Below are 19,510 nucleotides of genomic sequence, written 5' to 3' on the forward strand. Positions count from 1 at the left end.
TCTTAAAAAATCGAAACTATTGTTATTGAGCTCTATAGGCTTCGAATTTGTCGTGGAAACGCCAAGCGCAGGAAAAACTGCCTGTGCGTGCAGCCGCTTCCAATATCAGTACTAAACTTAAAAGTAAAATCTGTGGCGGTTTGATCATAGTCACTAAACGTGAAAACCCAGGAAAAAAGATGAAAAGCTAATTTTGACAGAAAGTAGACGTGACATCCATGCTAATGTGAAAAAATTGTTCTTCTAGGCTCAGTTAAATTTATCGTGCCAAACAAATCTAAAAATATGGTAAACCCTTTTGAAGTTATGGTAGAAACACTAGGCCGTTTATCTCGAGCATTTTATTGTACTGTAACGTCATTGCGCTTAATGTGCCTGGTCTCTGATCGGCATCCTGAAATATCAAACTTCACTTTCACCGCATTCGAGCAAAAGCACGTTGAAATTTTTGGTTTGTGATACGAGCCTTTCAGCAGGCAGCTTGTTATAGTGTTGAAAGCACAAAGCTCAAGCGGATCATCCCCATTAATATACTGATTATACAATTCGTATTGGACGATAGCACTAAACGTAAACTTGGCTTTAGAAAATAGCTACTTGGCTAGGATAGACCTACAGATAATCGCATTCCAATCCCTAATAATCCGCCAGTGCCGGCGTAAGGGCCACTGACACCCCGGGCGAAAATATTGTGGCACCCACTTGAGGGAAGCAATATCAAGTGTTAGTTTTTTGCTGATCCCAAGTAAAATTATATTAAGAATTTCATATTTCCTTTAGCGTTACGTTTAGCAGTTTAAGTATTCCACCTCTAGCGTAGGCACAGTTCTAAGGGTTTGCGCCAGGAGAGGCAAGAGACTCTCAACTTCAGACCTTGGCGCCCCCCAGAATTTGTCGCCCTGGGCCATCGCCTCATCACGCCGGCACTGTAATCCGCATCAATATAATGCAAGATCTATAATTCGAATTCAAAACTACGAACAGTTAAACTGTTCGGTTCCTGGTTGACCTTTCTTGACATTGGCTCGACACTGAGTATGTGACGTTTCCAGTGAATGTTGCCAAATTATAAATAATTGCACAGTTATGGGGAAATTGTCAGGACACAATTGAATTTTTAATAATATTATTATTCAATATTTATGTACCTATACATTGGTAAATAAAATAAATAGACTATTGTTATAAAGTGGGGTTAATCTGAGCTACTTTTTATTTCTGAACATGTTTTAAGTATTTTATCACGTATTACGGAGCCTTATAATGTAAGTGGAAACTAACAGTTTTTTTTTACATTTTTAGGAAATTTAATGTTTCTGCTGGAAATACCCATCCTGGCCAATTTGTCTATCGGCGCCCGGTAGATAAATTCGGCATTGGCAGTGCTGCAGTGTTGCGGTGGCACTTTGATTAATAACTGCCTTTATTAATTTGTCTCGGTCGGTGTAAGACAGTATTAAAATTAAAAATGACGTTCGGATTAATAAACTTAGGGGCCCAAGTGCTAACAAGATGTCATTTGGATGTTATGAACCATGCTTTAAGAGCAAAAAGGTACTGTGCCGGCTAATTATTTACGTAATGTTAATTACTATCATAATAAAGATTCGCATCCCGGTGTTATAATTAATAAAGTTGTAACAATTTTTCCTTTATATTTAATTTGCAATGCATTTTACCTTAAAATGTTTCCCTATACATAACCAGGTTACCTTTATATTTTTTTATTCACATGGTCCTGTATTTCATATTTAGCTTCTTAATATTTAAATGGTATTTAATAAATGAGGATTTACAGGCTAGTTTGTGTCTGTAATAGATTCTTATAAGAAACTGTATGGATTATAGACCCTACAAATGAACACATAATGTCTTAATCTACCAGTAAGTATTGATTAATTAAATAAGCCATGCCTGTAAAAAAAAAATCATCAGCTTTGGTTTATATTTTTTTTTGTAGCATGTGGTGGGGCCATGTGCCCGCAGGAGCTCCAGATGTAATCTTAGGTATCAGAGACACATATTTAAAAGACCCTCACCCCAAGAAGGTTAACCTTGGAGTAGGTGCGTACAGAGATGATGATGGAAAACCATTTGTCCTTCCATCAGTCAGAAGGGTTAGTACTTATCTTAAATAGCACCTGTCTCTTGTTATCTGAACATATACAATACTACTACATAAAACAAGTACATATATTAAATGTATGGATTGTGTATTGACAAAGTATTCTCTTGTCAGCAAGAGTTACTATGTGGATACCAATTTTGCTAGGATATATTTATAACAATACCTAAACCCAAAAAAATTGGTCTTGCTTGCTTGGTCTTTCTGGCTGAGAAATGCTAAATTAAGAAAGACATGTTGATCCTATACACTTGAATGATATCCTTCTATATATCTTTTTACTGCACACCTTTTTGCACTCTGAAGTCTTTATCACATAACTGGCTTGAAAAAAACTGCATTACCCAACATTATCCAGTTTTGCCATTTGTTAACACACAACTGTGAAAAGGCCTTTCTCAAATTGATCAAATTTTATTTGTAACAAGCAATGCTTCTTGGTTCTTAGTACATATATCAATCAATCATTTTTTTATTATTATTTTCGTATACCTTATAGTCATAGTAATTATATGCCGCACAAAACCAAATATTAAAAACATGGTATGATAATTACAATCCATTAAAATTCATTTTATGATCTAAAATCAGCACAGTTGGAATAAAAAACTTTCAAAATCTTTCATTGAGAGACTCAAAACAATCATGAGTGTAATTAGTACAAGAACATGTGGCATTAAAGGACATAATCTTATTGCAAAAAATGGTTTTTTATTGTTAATATCAGCTACCTAATTACATTTTTCATATTATAGGCAGAAGAAATTATTTATGAGAAATGCTTGAACCATGAATATGGCCCAATCTCTGGTGAGCCCCCATTCACAGAAGCTTGTGCTAAGCTCGCCTTTGGTGAAAAAAGTAAACCTCTTTGTGAAAAGACCAATGCAACTGTACAGGTGAGCCTCCTCAAACCTAGCTCTGTCAATAGTTATATCATTAAAAGTCAGTCTAAACGTTTTTTTTTTAATGTTTTTTCAAACAGGCACTATCAGGCACTGGTGCCCTGCGGCTCGGTTTCGAGTTCATCAGCAGACATTACAATAAAACCAGGGAGATTTGGCTGCCAAAACCGACGTGGTTCAATCACCCTCAGATCTGTGACGCTGTGTGTCTTCCGATGAAGAGTTACCGTTACTTTGCACCCAAAACCCTCGGTTTCGATGTAGATGGCGCCGTCGAAGATCTCAGCGTAAGTAACACTGTAGTCTTTAAACACTCAAACCTGGAATTATGCATGAGAAATTTAGAGATATCCAAACTTTCAGGGTTATCAAACTAATACAAATTTATAAAAATCAACTCTTAGAATTAATAAATTTAAAATGTTTCTGAAAGTTTACCTTGGCTAGGTCACTGGAGACATTGTAAACAAGGTTGTTATATTTCATTTATTGTTGATGAAGTAGCTCTAGTAGCAAGTGATTAACGAGCGTTGTCTATAGCTATGTAAGGTATATAGCATAACATCGATCATAATGCGTTTGACATACATGTGATGAATTAGAACGTTGCATTATAAGATGTAGTAGGTAGGTTTTTTACGAGATGTAACTATTTTCTTCTTAGATAACACCAGGAACAGACCATATCGCCTTGACGACAAAAGTTAATCATATTTAATATTTTAATAAAATAAAAGAAATGCACGGAAGACTATAAAGATAGAAGAATATTCTTTTTTGCACACAATACGTTATCTGATGTGTCACTGGCATGGCAGCATGGTATCGATTAACAGTAGATGTCTTGATGTAAGCAATCGACTCAACTCGTCATCGTCATTCGAATATCGCATTTATTACATCAATATATTTGGCTTTATTTCGCGTAAATATTTATTTACAATGGTCTTTCGAGTAAGATAATGCGATAACACGACCACGACTTCTGCGCATGATCCATGTCTGAATGATTGATACCTATACTTAAGAATTTGACTAGTACGATCCGCTTTTGTTTCAGGACGAGTATTAAGAATTTAGGAATTATCTGTCGTATCTTAATTAGATTAGTCTTTCGATAACAGAATCTTTGATACAATTAAAATACCTTACCGAAATATCTTCTGCAAATTCATTGTTTCTACGTAACCTACCTAGCCATCTAGATGTACATAAAAACTCAACCTCCTTCACAATTCTTTAGCCAAAAAATTAAAGACCTTGAAGATTCGAATACAGGTGTTGCGTCAAACACAAAAACATTCTACTTGTCATAATAACTATCTGTAACTAAGGTTTTTAAATGTTGCATTGTAATAAACAAATATAGATTTAGATTCTGTTCACATTTGCATGGGCATGCAGGATGTGCCGATCTTGGCGCAGTTATTCAATTTAGGGCAGTGTGGTGTGTAACCCTCCCTATATCCATGTCTAAATTATTGTCAAACATTTTTCTAGGTAGCATTTTGGTACTAAATACTTGCTCTATAGATGCTATTTTGTTCGATTTTATATTTGACCAGCTGTTGGCCGCGACTCTGTCCACGTGTTATGAAGAAATAATTTAGGTGTATTAAAAATCGAATTAATAGTTTTAGTCTGCACGGATCTTCTCTTTTTGTAACAGATTTCATAATCGCTTTGCTTCTAATAATTATACCGTGATGAAATATGTGCTAAAGCCTTCATCTATAAATGGGCTATCTAAAACTGAAAGTTTTTTCAAAACGGACCTACAGTTCCCGAGATTATGCACGTTCAAATAAACAAACACCTCGGCTTTATAATATGAGGAATATTAGGATAGATATATTTCTTTTGGCATACAGCTAACTCCTGCCTCCCATAATCTAGTATGTAGTCTTACGCAAGAACCGAGCTACCGAGTACTGTATAACCGTAGTGTATTTATAACAAAGCATGTTCATTCTGTTTTACTTTCTTATCTAGGTATAGTATAACTATGGCGGTTAAAATAATCTGCACGAAAGCATTCCTTAATTAAACAAACAAAAGAATGTTTTTGTGTAATTAAACAGTCGCAGTAAAAAATTGAACTTGGGCGGAGGTCTCTACCGTCAGAAAAACTCAGTAACAATGCTTGTTGCTAGGCAACTAGTTAAGTAATAGGGATCATTATTGTATATACTAAAAATAAAAATAATATAATATGAAACTATTTACTCCTAAATTACAATCCAAGATAGGGTTTTAACGACTACTTTTATAGTACAAGAAATCGAAATTGAACATCAGAAAAACAATGGAAATTAACCAATTATAGTTCCTATCGCCTTATCGTAGTTATATAAAACTGCCTATAAGTCAATATCTTGGGTCTGACCTTGTGTTGACAAAGCGAGGCAAACTGCGTAATGTGTGTCATTTGCTAATTCGAATCAAATTTAAGATAAATTCTATAAAATTATTACCCAAATACCCACCCTTTTTCTTCTGTACTCTTTGCATTGACTATCTTTTAGATGCAATATTAAGTGTAGTAGTCTTGATATCATGAAATGGTAATTAAATAATACCTGCCTTCAGTCATCTTGCTGCTGTGGTTTGAGTATATATTACTATGCTACCCAACTGCGAGTTGACACTATTGAAATCCAGGTTTTCTTACGGTGTTTGCACTGTTTGTAAGACCTAGAATTATTAAGAAAATACCTACATATAGATTGAAAATATCCCATTTTTTGCCTTAGGAACGCACCTACACATCGTGCATACTAATCCAAACATGGAACCGCAAAGCTATTAAATACTTTTTTTTAACAGAAAGCTCCAGAAGGTGCAATCGTGTTACTGCACGCGTGCGCCCATAATCCCACTGGTATTGATCCTAAAAAGCACGAGTGGGAACGCCTATCAAAGGTAATCATTTTACCAACTCCTATACAAGTAATGTGATATATAATATGTGATATGATATGATGTGATGTTTTATTACGTCAAACCATTTGTAAATCCAAGCGACTAGGGTCCTTGCATTGAAGATTTTATTTCCCACTTGACTTAATTGCTGCTTGTGAGCGAACCCGCTGGTGCGGGAAATCCCGGACTTGTTAACGTTTATTTTATTATATTTCCTAAAAGCCCTCTTAATAAACGCAAGAGTGTTTGTGTTTTGACAAACTTGCTACTGAGTACTTAATTTTTATACTTGGGGTTAATGCCTAGAATTCTTGTGATTAAACTAAGTTATTCTAATGACTTTCTAGGTCATAAAAGAGAGGAAACTATTCCCGTTCTTCGACATGGCGTACCAAGGCTTTGCCACCGGCGACGTCGACAACGACGCGTTGGCCGTGCGCATGTTTGTGGACCACGGACACGAGGTCATGGTGGCCCAGAGCTTTGCCAAGAACATGGGTAAGTTGGAAAGTCATTTCCTACCCTTCTTTTAATTATTAGAGCCTATTTTTTTAGTATCTGGTTCGATAAACATAATAAACGGCTCCCGTAATATGAAACTAATCGTTGTCTCGCGGACGATGTCACACAAGCATGTAAGCCACTCGCACTAAAACACCCAGCCTCAGGACAAGCAATTGTGAATCACGCAAACGCTTGTCCTACTCGGGGATCGAACCCGAACTCCGAACACAGGAGAAATTTACAAAATAATGATATTTATATTTTGTGTCCAATCCTCGAATTTGTTCACGAGATAATATTCGACTGACATCGGAATTAAACTGCTGTGGGAATAATGTTCCTAAATATATGAAAAGTCATTAAGATATGTTTTTATATGTATTACGTCTGACGTAGAGTACTAATATAACTCATGAGGGATTACCACCTGTTGAGGATAAGATTATACGGAAGATAGGGCAGTAATAACGTGTCAGTATAGCTACACGAGTAAGAGTGATATCTCAATGGTTATCCCTTTATTATCTAGCAACAAATCTAGTTGGGATAAGATAATCAGTTACCAGTAAACAAATATTGCCCGATCATTATTTTCAATTCCAAAGGTCTTTTTGTGCAAACTGTGATGCTAGCTTTACATGCGACACCGGCAAAACTAAGCAAAAAATAATTCAATTTACTGTCACGCAATATCAAATAAGTACCTACAGTTCATTGTTATTACAATGAGAACTGCTTATTGTAAACATAAATCAGTTCATTTCAGTAATAATATTGCCATAATTCCATGTTCGTAGACAATTGATGGTATGAGGTTATATGTTATAGTAACGAGTCTATGACGTGTGAACGGCTATCGTTCAAAGGCGTTATGTAAATTACGGAAGAATGCTCCGGTTTGTGTCTAAAAATAACAGTAGTTTTTATCTGCAACCGGTTCATATATTAAAAACATACCGATTTGACACTTAAGGCAGTTTTGTTTCAAGCTTTTGAGTTGTACGCCATGTTTGATAAATAAATTAATCAAATCGTATCCTTAGAATTTTTCTTTTATTTTAAAGGTTTTTGCAATTGAGCATTATAAAACAGATTGATTGAAGATATTGATGTATTATTTAATAGAATTACGGCGCTGTTTATTTTCCAGTTGATATTATATAATATGACGTAATATGTTATCACTCACGTCTCATATTATGTGGTAAGATATAAGGTTACTATCGTCATACAGATATATCGGACGAGATAAGTTTTTTTTTGCCTAATACGCGTTATTATTAAGTGGTAAAAGTAATCTATGCCCATTTCATCCGACTTCAAAAAGGCTTCGACGGTGTTTCGTTTTTTTAAAGATTGTTAGATTGTTCGCAGAACGTTGGACTGGATGAATTAAATTTAATTTCATCAATTCTTTTTCCATTTTACGTTTAAATTGGTCCCATAATGTTAGTATTAAAAGTTACTTCCATAGTAGTTTTTATTTGAAGACGGTTGTATGTTTCTGTTACATTTTGTTTTTTGCGCATTTTATTTTAACCTACAAATATACTCAATTTATACTCGATGATGTTATCCGAAACGCGTTTACCAATAACGAACTGTTTACGTTTTTGACCTTGTTATCTTATCAAAGCTATTATTCTACGTCAATCGGTATGATTTAATCTATGGCATTGTTGACCAGAAACCAGAAAACACTAGCTCTTGTAAAAAAACGAGGTATAGAATTTTATCGATTTTGGTAGGTTTATTAAACCTTAAAGGAACATAAATTATAACTCTAGATTAGAACTCCTGTTTGACCAGATGACGTTGATAAATGAATTAAATGAGTAGTTAAGGTTTGCAAACGAAGCGCCTGTTTTTTAACGAAAGTGCTGCGCGCGAATTGTCCTCTTTGTTGTGGAGCTTGGAGGTATAAGTTAGGATGTTTTTTAATCGTGTTAGGTAATACTTTTGGAATGAATCACTCATCGTTTGCTCGTTTTTACCACAACACCACCGCACAAAAAAATATATATATATGTATACAAATACAAATATTATACTAATTGAGTTTAGAGAGCTTTTTGAATTTGAATTAGAGCTTTAAGTTTACTGATTGATTGATAGATTGATTTTGATTACTCTTAAAAAAAACCCGTCTATTATTTGTACTGTTTATTGAATATCTTTTATTGACAGATCTTTTAAGATACAGACCCAGATGTAGTTTAAGAGACACGGACCCAATGTTACACTGTGAATTATTTATTATAGGGAAAAATGAAAATATAAAAGTTAATAAAATATGCTCCCATTAAAAATGTACAGCTAAAATAATAATTTCCAACGTAATTGTATCTTGCTCGTCGATCATTCCAGGTCTGTACGGAGAGCGTGTCGGAGCGTTGACAATCCTCTGTGGTGACCCAGAGACAACCGCCAGAGTGATGTCCCAGCTGAAGGTCATAATCCGAACGATCTACTCCAACCCGTCCATCAACGGCTCACGTATTGTACAGGAGATCCTCACCAGCCCCGAGCTCATGAAACAATGGTAATTCTAATGTGTACTTGTAATAGGAAAGATGACGTACAAAATATTTAAATCATTTTAGTCCCTCAAATAATAAAAAAAATAGACACGTATTTTTGCTTATCTTCTAAACAACAAAAATTGACAACTATATACTGTTTTTAAGTTGAAACTTGTTGTTTACTAAAGCTCCAAATACGCACACGTGGTTAACATAACTTTAGGTATATGCCAAACTCAATCTTCTCACATCCTAATAAAGATTACTTTGAAAGCATTGCGGAAACCATGATTTCAGGTTAGGGGACGTGAAGTCAATGGCTGACCGCGTCATCTCTATGAGGAAAATGCTCCGCTCCGCCATCGAGGCAGCTGGTAATAAGAGAACGTGGAACCACATCACCGACCAGATCGGCATGTTCTGCTACACTGGACTTAACCCTGAACAGGTATATAATACAGTAGCTTTGTCCATACTAGGTTTAAAGGGACCACTAAAATAAATAACTTGTTTTTCATTTGAAAAGTCTCGAGGCTAAGACTAAGCTTAAGCATAATTACTCAAATTAGTCGATTGATTTGTATAAAAAATAAAATATATTTGAATTGGTCTAACTGCCTTTTTATATCCTAAGTGTTGGGGTGATAAAGAAATACAAAAATGTGTGTGGTTTTCTTTCATGTATTCCTAGAAAAATCTACTTATTTTTTTCTATACATAACTTTTACTATTAAAGGGTTGCTAAAAAACTATTTTGATCGCTTCTAGGTCGAACGTCTCATCAAAGAATTCCACATTTACTTGACGAAGGACGGCCGTATCTCTGTCGCTGGTATAACTACAAAGAACGTCGGCTACGTCGCCGAATGTATGCACAAGGTCACGAGCTAAATGCAACACTACTGGTAAATAATTTCATATTTTAAAAATCTATAATGGTGAAACACATATCATTTCCTAGGTAATACTTAGAAGTTAGTCATGTATTTGAATTGAGTGAGCAGTTCGTACATCTATTAATAATAATTAATGTGTAGAAAGATGATGCCTGTTTTTTTTTCTAAATTTGTGTATGTTTTTAATTCCCATGCTATTCAAACCGAGTTTTGTAAGGTAAAAATGGTTATTATGTTTGCATGATATATTTATTCTAAACTTTATGATTTTAAAGTTTTGATTATAACCAAGTTAGCTATATTAGATGTCCTCTATACTCATGCCATAAATTACTGTTGTATTGTAAAATAGATGTTGTTGTATTTTGTATTTGTCTCTGATAAGTCATATGTACGGTAACATAACTGTTGAATTTGTTTTTCAGCACTGTCCTCAATCGTGTGGCGTCATCGAAGTGGTAGCCTGTGATAGTGCTACGACTCACCGTATTGTACCGTTAGATCACAGTATTTATTAAAACAGTCTGTCTTTAACTATTTTTGAAATGTTTTACGATACTATATTTTACATAGGCACACCTATTTTTATATTGTTTTGTTTAACTAAATTCTCCGCTATTCCATATTAGTTGTCTGTTCTGTTCTGGATAGCATAAGCATTTATAAAAGCACTGCTTTAATTTTTTTTTATTGTTTTAGTGTAACTGTATGTCTTAATTTTTATTATTAAAAAGTAAGTCGATACAAAATCCCGTTTTATTTTATTTATGTTTGCCTGTTAGCACGCTATGAATAAAAAATCTTATATAAAAATATATATACTAGTCTATTGGTGTGACAAGAAACAACATATTTATGATTAAATTTTTATTTGTTAAAATAAGTAGATAAAATAAACTTGCGAAAAAAACACAGAAAATTGTATCAACATGTTTGATTCTACCACGGTACTAGTAACTACGCAAAATATTTACAGCTGACGAAACAAATGAACAATTCTTATTCTACTTATTATATAAAATAAACAGATGCAGGTCAATCGTTAACATTGCCTTAAACAATTTAACAAGAATTTTTATACACTAGTTTTATCCTCTTAGGACATCTTACATTTAAAGGGAACACATTTTATCCACAATTTGATTGCATCGTGGTAACAATATTTAACATATTCACCTGCATCGTCTACGTTTAAAATCGACATAACCTATTAACATTTTACTAAAATCAGTTTATAGTCGGACATACATAGATATCCAAAAATGCTTTTTCGTACATTATTATGATACAAAATATACTAATATACTTTTATAAGTTGACAGTACAGTCAATGATATTTTCATTAAAAATAGTAACATTATTATTATGTACAAATTTGTCATAAAACAAACTAATAACTAATTCGCTACCCATGGCACTATTTCTTTAGAATGTAATAACATCCCGTTTAAAGCAAGAAATATGTACCATTATTATACACACCTCGGGTTGGGATCAAATCCAATATACTTGAATTTCTAATTTGGCTCTTCTGATCTCCTTGAGGACGCGGTGGAGGTACAACAAATGTTTAATATTACTAGAGGAGATTACTAAAAAGAGGTTTATTAAAATCGGGGCAGTATGCGAACACACTAATGCTTATTCTGGTAAACATGAACCTTCTCTGTACAGCTTATACCTCAAAGTGGTGTTGTTTAAAAAGTAAACATTTGTATCACGTAGCACCAACCTTTTCAAGACAACTTTGAATATAGTATAGATACTATACTATATTTCCATTTACTAGTCCTCAAAACATTTTCTATCAATGGACGCACCTACGTTTCCTCCGACCAATGCGCACGACGCTCAATGCCCATTGGGTCGATGTGCAACTTTAATCGTGTTTTCACACAACATCAGTTCTAAACGATCATTGACAAGAATATTTTGAATAATGTCAAAATCGTACATTAGTTTCTGTCACTTATTTAAGTTTAAAACGTAAAATACGTACCTACTTCAACTCTCACTCTCATGGGTTACTTACTTGTATAACAGCATACATTTAAACAATCACTGAATCCTACTTTATGTTTAACTGTCCTATCTTTACATTTTATTGCAGTGCTTAAATAAAAAGTTGCATTTGTTAAGTTGTTCAAACCGATCACGTTGTAATTGCATTATGTTATTTAATATTTTTACCTTTTCCACTCACATAACGACACTGGGTTACTGTTGCAATCAAATGATTTTGTAAATCGATTCGTTTGAATGTACATTTCTTGTGAATATTTAGCATTTTACAGTATTAAGAATTATTTAACTTCTATTTTATACTTAGCATTAAATCAAACAAGTATTGATATATAACAACTGCTATAAGTTTTCTAATAAATAATGTGATTAAATATTATAGATGACTATGTAAGCTAGAAAACTGGTGTGTATATAAAATAAAATTATTCTATTTTATAAGGCTATAAAAACATTGTCGCTGTGTTAATTCTTCACACATTAAATATATTTCTATCCATAGAATAACTGACTTGTAACTACATATCTATAACTGTACTAGTAGGGAATCAAAATAACAAAAATAAACAGAAATCTACAAAATTAAATCGTTGAATACTATGCACATCAAAATTTGCCACTGGACATCCTTACCAGTTTAGGAGTTGAACTATCTGGCAACACCAAGCCGTTTTTTACTCTCATTAGTTGTAGAATTTTAAATCAATTGTAATGTAGGAGACAAGTATGCTTCTATACATTGTGCCACTGAAAATCGTTATTTAGTATAACGACAAAGATGCCGGGAGTACGAACGTTCGTGAGGCCGTCAGCAACGGTTAACGCAAAGTGTTATTCAATGCTGCCAGAGGTGGCTACTGAAATTAGTTCTACCTCTTGTGAAAATAGAGCTACGGTAACCCCATCAAGGGGTAAAGATGTTGGCACATGCCGTACCTTTCAACTGTATCTGTTTAGCTAAGTAGAGACGCGTATTTCGATATGCAGTTATTTAAGAAAATTAATTGTCTTTAGAATCGATAAACAAATTATTCAATTAAGTAATCTACATGCAGAGTAATGCATTCATGACCATTGGTAAGTAACAATAAGTATAAATCAAAGTTAATAATAAAGAATTTAAAGAACTAAAAACAATTTGTGCGTTCTAGGTACTTCATGTAAAGGTCGCCATAGTAAATTTAATGAAAACATCAAATTGCTAGAGCTATGTTAACATTTATGGGACCACAGAGCAGGCACAGAAGTAAGTGCTTAAGTTGGTCATGCACGTGGTCCGATGTGTCACTAAAAATAACAATAAACCTTAAACCGAGTCCACCACACACGAGAATATTTCTTACCACTGTAAATCAATTCTACATTGCATCGTAAAAATTATAAGGCATGCATATTTTTGACTGTATGTTACCTATTCACCTGTTATTATAGGCATATAAAAATAATCTACTTTTGATTTTCGTAAAATAATATTCAATTCTACTCAACTTTCTATTATGTAACTAGTATAGGAAATGCAAACTTTACAGAACTATTTATATTAATAAATAAGTATGTCACTCATGCTGTGTATATCTTATTTTAATAATTTTGATCTTGAAAACTATGATGAATCAAAAATGTAGATAAATTTTGTAACTTACAAAATGTTTGTTATTGTGTTTTAAATATCAATATTTATTTTAGATAAAACTTTTTGAAGGAGTTTACTTCAATGAAATAAAATCCTCGTGAGATTATAGTAACGTCTTCAAAACCTGTTAGCCTCTTTATTGTTACGAAGGGAAACATGTAATACACAGATAGTATACAAACACCTTTCAAAAACTGTATATTTTAGCAGAACAAACAAAACAGCACTATGATCACGCCTCTCTCGAGACGACAATGTCACCACTTTACACTTCACATTATATGTCCGCGCTTATTCTAAGTTCATTACATTTTATTAAAGATATCTTCCACAGGTTCCATCATTAACTAAACCTAAATTATTGCTCATTATTTATTTAAAGGCATACTTTCACTTACAGTTTGTGAGTCAGTCGAGTTAGCAGAGTCTTCGCCTAATAACCGGCTAAGTTGGTCGTCGAGCGTGTCGGCGCGGCGGGGCTCGCGCGGCTTGTCCACCGCCGCGAACACGTCGTCCGCCGCCATCATGTCGCCCTCGTCCAGATATGAGAACGAGTCTAAATTTATGTCAGACGTAGTGATCGCTGTGCTGTAGATGTCTATCCTCTTCTGTTGAGATTTAGCTTCCGCAACCTTCTCGGAGAGTTTCTCTTTAGCTTTCGTTAACGCTTCTGACTCTGATTTATCTAGTTTAGAATCATTTTCTTTTAACTTCTCGATGACTTTCGTTTTGAGAGCAAACGAAGAATCATTACTGGACGACCCATCGTCCTGCAGCTGGCTGAGTAAGGTTCGCGTCGCGAGGGTCATTGCGCTCGAACTGCTGTACATTTCGCTGCCCTCACCTGAACAAATATTTAGGTATTCTTACAAATTGATTGAAAGAACAAACAAAAATAAAAATAAAGGTGGAATCAAATATAAAGATTACCGCTTGGTGTTGCCCGCTGCATGCTCTCCTGCGACGAGTGTTTGCTTTTGGACTTGTGACTGGACGACATGTATTCGTTGTCGCTGTCACTGGACATACCTAAGTCTAGGTGTAAAGAATTTAATTTGTCTTCGTCTTTACCCTTTCTTGATACTGTGTCCAGCTCCATTTCCCAGTCCGTGACGCTAGAAGAGTCCTTCACACCCTCAGCTTCCTTGGTGTAATTTGATTTGCTGTCATCTTTCTCAATTATTGTTAAGCTCGCATCTTCCATGGGAACCATTTCTGATATGCTTTCCGCATTGGAATCTAAACTGTTTGCATTGCAGGTTTCTTCTGTGATTTGGTTATCGAATAAGACGGGTGTGTCAGGTGTAATTTGAGACAATTTTTTGCTATCATCAGATGTTCGAGCGACATTACTACCGCGACTGTCTAATATTTCGGACATGGTTGTCGTGCGACCAGTCTGTTCATTGTTTAATTCTAACACTATAACGTTACCCGCACATTTAGAAACGTCCCCTTGTTCTGATTTTGACGCTTGCAATAATTGGTTAACGTTTTTACCCATAATTACTTTAGACATGTCATTTCCATTTTTTGCAAAGCTTAAAGCTTTACCTATCGTTGTGCCCTTTTGTACTACAATTACGCTGCCTTTAGCACTCGATGGCCGGACGATAGGATTGGTAATTTTAGGTGTAGTGACGGGCGCTAAACCTTTTACAGGCACAATATCTGCTAAGTTCGCCGTCTTTATTGGTTCCATCCCAACAATTTTCGTACTTGAAGAAATTGAACTAACTGTTGTGGGTTTCGACATGACGGTCATAGCAGGCGATTTTGTCATTTGTGTTATGGATTGTGAACTTACTGGCACTAACTTCATTGCTGTGGGAATACCCTTAAAATGTAATAATGGTATCTGCCCTTCATTAACTTGTTTCGTGCGAGCTTTTGCGGGTAATACGACCATCTTTTGTCCTTTAGGATTCAAGACGACTGCTTTAGCAGATACTTTTAAGTCAGTGGCAGGAATGCCCTTAGGCGTAAGTGTTTCGGTAGTAAATTTGTTTGATATGCTGTTTGTACTAGTTGGGGTGCCGTCTCTACTGCTGACTGCGGATGTTATAATTACTTTACTGCTTATGTTTTTATTTTCTGACGCTGGTTTTGAGACTACGATCATTTTCTCACTCATTAAGGGTGTGCTTGGATGGCGCGTCTTAGGTATCGAACCGATTACTTTAGTGGGCACCAGTTTGCCGGGCGTGTTCAACGCCTTCTGAGCTGAACTCGGCGCAACCACTACCTGCCTGTTTGATAGAAGCTTAATGCCCTCGGAGGGCTTTTGTAATATTTTTATGTCTGACATTTGTACTTTTTTATCTGTGCTTATGTCACCGCGATTCTTTATAATGAGCTGGCAAGGTTTTCCGGAGACCGTCTGTTTGTGGACAGGCGTGCTTTGAGCTTGTAATGAGGTCGGGTCGTCCGGGTGCGCGTTCTCCGAGACCTCGAGGTCGTGCGGGACCGTCGCCGGCTGGGTGAGGAGCTGCATCGTCGGCGAGTCGGTCACCATGCCCGGGGAAGACAACACTTTGGGTTTTATTTCATCCAAGTAGTCTGGTTTTGTTTTACTACCTAGTATTGATTGAGCATAGCTGGCCTGGAAAGTGTTAGGGGGGCCTGAATACTCCATTTGCATAGATGATGCATTGTACTGTTTGTTAGGAGAGCCTGGTAATTCTTGTTTTCTAATGTGTGGTTTGGGTACAACAATTTGTGGACCCTTGGCAACTTTGTGTGACCTGCTCTTGAGCGGTGCTGAGCGCTGGCCATGACCTTGACTTGGTTTACTGGTTGATACTTTGCTTACTTGGTTATATGAATGTTTCGACTGCCCTGAAGTTTTACCTGAAACAGCATATTTTTTTCAATATTATAAATTACTATAGTGAAAAATAAAACTCTGATGTAAAAAAAGTATGAATACTGACTTGTAGCTGGTTGTGAGAACTTAGAATAAATTTGTGAGAGGTTCAAATGTTTCTGGTTGGCATTAACTGGAATATTTCTCATGTTTTTCACAGGAGTGCTGGCATCGTCTGGTATTGCACCACCTTCTGGGACTTTCCTCTTTCTACTAGCAAGTTCCGATTCCCAAATCTGTGAAATAAAAAAAAATACAATTCATTTATGCCTATAGTATGTAAACTTTGGTAGTGATAGCCAAATGGTTTGTGTGGATTTGACATTTTAACATTTTCACTGAAGAAATAAAAAATGTTAAGCAGCCTTTCAAACCTTAATCATTTTCTAACATTCTAAATTCTGTTATCAAAGTTTTATGACCAATAATACTAAACATTCAGTTACATAACTACAATCATAATGTAAAGTCAAGAGAATAATGTTGTTTATCTGTAAGTTTAAAATGTATGGAAAATATTCTGTTCAGAAAATTATATGAAAATAAAGAATTGGAAAAATGTATTAGTTTTTTATTGGTTTGATCTTAAACTTTAACTTACTTTAGTGGTTTGATCTTCCATAGCTACAGGATACATGGTGTCATCCATGGTGTCATTGGTTGTGAGGGCTTCGGCCGTCTGGCCCTCAGCATCAGGCATTTCTTCCTCATTTGACTTAGGGGCTATAAGCTTCTCAGCCTCAAGCCTCTTCTGGATCTCTTTGTTTTCAGCTGCGGCAGCCTCAGCAGCCTTATCAGCTATCTCTGTGTAGATGGTTTGTGCAATCCCCCGAGGCATCAAAGGCACCCGTCTTCTTCCTTCGCTGATCCATCCTAAGCCTGTGTTTGGACCTGCTAACCTATCACAAAAGGAGCAAAATTTTATTCATAAAAAAAAGCAAAGTGAGTTTAAAGTTGTTTCTTTTTTTAAATAAAATAATTTACATTACATAACTTAAACAAATTTATTCTAAATGCAAATATAATTAATTCAGTTTTCAAAATTAAAAGCCTCATTTTATTGTTATATCTTTACATCTAATCAATCTATTAAGAAACATTATTTGCAAAAAGAAAACAAATTTTCTAATTAAAAAAACTTTTTAATAAGTTTGATAAAGACATTAAAAAATAATTTGACATTTCAAAATGTATAGGTTATCTGTCAAAATTTTATATAAATTAAATAACTTTCTAAAACATTTTAGAACACTAAAACAACTAAATATGTTTGAATAATTCGGTGGTCAATACACATTGTCAAATCAAACATGCATCTACAAGGCTAAGACAGACCACATAACAATAGAATTCAAAAAAATCTAGTAAAAAAATAACAAGTTTTATAACAATCTTGTAAGATTGAAATGCTTCCAATCATTTAGAAATACTTAGAAATAAGAGTAATATGCTAATACCTCTGACTTTCAGTTACTCTCAGCCATCTTTGACTTTGTGTAATAGTGTTTAAAAATAAATCAACAACCCAACATTGAAAATATTAAATATCAACTTACTGGTTTGCAATTGTAGCTAATAGCTCATCATTAGACACGCGGCGCGCCTCAGCGCTATGCCGATCATTGCTTATATGCAAAACGGCGCGCAGTTCTTCCAGTAGCTTTTTTCTGTTGTCTTCCAATGCTCCTTGTGCTCTAAACACACTGATCATATTCGAGTAGGCTTCCAATTCTACAAACAAATGAATAAACAATTCATTACAAAACATATTTAGAACAAGATTGTCAATAAATTAGCTACGACGCGTTGGGTATAATTTGAGAAAACCATAGGAGGGAAAATGAAAGCCATTTATAGGACTAAATATATACCAAGTCTACGGAGCGTAAGACGACATTCGTCGCGGGTCAAATTAAGAAGCATGGGCCACATTTTAGACGGTTGTTATGAACACTAAAAGTTAACTCTTGATTTTATGATTTTAAACATATTTTATAAAATAGTCAATTGGCAAATATCCATACTGTTTACTTCAAACGACAATTCGTTCATTTTGACACTTCAAATAAGAGAAGCGAAAATACAGCGTCTTGTCTATGCGTTTTAGGGATACCAGAAACGACTGCTCATTTTTCCTTAAAATTTACAAATAAAACGAATACATTTTGTAAATTTTTGTTTTTGTAAAGCTAACTGTTAGTTACGAACGAATAAAGTAATAAAAACTATAGTATTCATATAACAGTTATAAAGTCGGGGAAATGAAATGCAAGCCAAACCGGCTTCCATTTTTATTGCAATCAAAGAATTTACAGCTTGTTCTTCGTGCTTCAATAATATAAATGAAATGAATAAATTGAATCGATCTGATTCTCTTGATAATAAAGTAAGAAACTATAATTTTTCTACTCTAATGCTTACGGGTGTATTATAAATTATAATTTTTAATTAATAAGAAAAAAATGAAGAACTGTGGCCCTAAGAATCATGGGTAAATAGAAACACATCTGTCTTAACATAAAAAATGAAACATTAAAGGATTTACAACTATCAGGTTTTTACGAATGTGTAATGAAACGCAGTTTCCAAGAGCCCAAGAAGATACTACTACTACCCTACTTCAAGGTATTTTTTGAAAATGGTGCACACTCGTTGTGTTTGTATCATAGACAACGAAGGTATATCTTTTGTTTATGAAGTAAGTTATATTTTTCCAATCTTTATTGCAATTTTGACGTTTGCCATAGTTGTTAATCAATGCATGAAATGTATCATGATGATTAAATACTAGTTGGTAAGTATATATGTTGATAAATGCTTGGCATTTTCCACTTAGAAAAAATGATTTTATAAAATGGAACTGGCGCGCTTATTGATACTTACCTTGTAAACATGAATGATAACCATGTCAAAACATAATTTGCGAAATTGTTGCTCTTCGTTAAAAAATAAAGACTAATCTAAATTTAACATCTCAATTTTCTACTATCTCATTAAGTAAAATTTCTTCGCGATTAAAAGTTTTGTATTTTTTTTTTGATATCCTTTTCTATTTTATAGTTATTGTCGATCTTTAAACAGTAATTACACTCATATTGCATCTGTACTTATTTTT

General features: G+C 34.5%; 2 protein-coding genes and 1 long non-coding RNA gene across 3 annotated transcripts; 1 reads left to right on the forward strand and 2 right to left on the reverse strand.

The window, feature by feature from the left end:
• The first annotated feature begins 1,313 nt into the window (after nt 1-1,313).
• Nucleotides 1,314-10,559, forward strand: LOC113493187 (aspartate aminotransferase, mitochondrial). The gene is made up of 10 exons (XM_026871037.1): nt 1,314-1,554; nt 1,961-2,117; nt 2,881-3,024; nt 3,111-3,317; nt 5,857-5,952; nt 6,300-6,450; nt 8,824-8,998; nt 9,276-9,426; nt 9,747-9,883; nt 10,300-10,559. The coding sequence occupies exons 1-9, from the start codon at nt 1,469-1,471 to the stop codon at nt 9,867-9,869; spliced, it is 1,290 nt and encodes a 429-aa protein (XP_026726838.1). The 5' UTR covers nt 1,314-1,468; the 3' UTR covers nt 9,870-9,883; nt 10,300-10,559.
• LOC113493188 lies at nt 3,244-5,850 on the reverse strand. The gene is made up of 2 exons (XR_003400550.1): nt 3,469-5,850; nt 3,244-3,350 (listed from the first exon to the last, which is right to left on the reverse strand). It is a non-coding gene; the product is annotated as an uncharacterized LOC113493188 (long non-coding RNA).
• A 167-nt stretch (nt 10,560-10,726) lies between the features above and the next one.
• LOC113493186 (BRCA2-interacting transcriptional repressor EMSY) lies at nt 10,727-18,512 on the reverse strand. The gene is made up of 6 exons (XM_026871036.1): nt 18,267-18,512; nt 17,952-18,126; nt 16,997-17,294; nt 16,463-16,631; nt 14,460-16,379; nt 10,727-14,373 (listed from the first exon to the last, which is right to left on the reverse strand). The coding sequence occupies exons 1-6, from the start codon at nt 18,325-18,327 to the stop codon at nt 13,898-13,900; spliced, it is 3,099 nt and encodes a 1,032-aa protein (XP_026726837.1). The 5' UTR covers nt 18,328-18,512; the 3' UTR covers nt 10,727-13,897.
• Nucleotides 18,513-19,510: the final 998 nt, after the last annotated feature.

Source organism: Trichoplusia ni, chromosome 4 (genome assembly GCF_003590095.1).
Source record: "Trichoplusia ni isolate ovarian cell line Hi5 chromosome 4, tn1, whole genome shotgun sequence".
Lineage (NCBI taxonomy): Eukaryota > Metazoa > Arthropoda > Insecta > Lepidoptera > Noctuidae > Trichoplusia > Trichoplusia ni.

Coding starts and splice junctions, on each gene's coding strand:
- LOC113493187 (XM_026871037.1), top strand. CDS start 1,469: ATGACGTTCGGATTAATAAACTTAGGGGCCCAAGTGCTAACAAGATGT. Junction 3,025..3,110: donor AGACCAATGCAACTGTACAG/GTGAGCCTCCTC, acceptor TTTTTCAAACAG/GCACTATCAGGCACTGGTGC. Junction 8,999..9,275: donor CCCGAGCTCATGAAACAATG/GTAATTCTAATG, acceptor CCATGATTTCAG/GTTAGGGGACGTGAAGTCAA.
- LOC113493186 (XM_026871036.1), bottom strand. CDS start 18,327: ATGTGGCCCATGCTTCTTAATTTGACCCGCGACGAATGTCGTCTTACG. Junction 18,127..18,266: donor TCTTACGCTCCGTAGACTTG/GTATATATTTAG, acceptor ATTTGTTTGTAG/AATTGGAAGCCTACTCGAAT. Junction 14,374..14,459: donor GCAGCGGGCAACACCAAGCG/GTAATCTTTATA, acceptor ATATTTGTTCAG/GTGAGGGCAGCGAAATGTAC.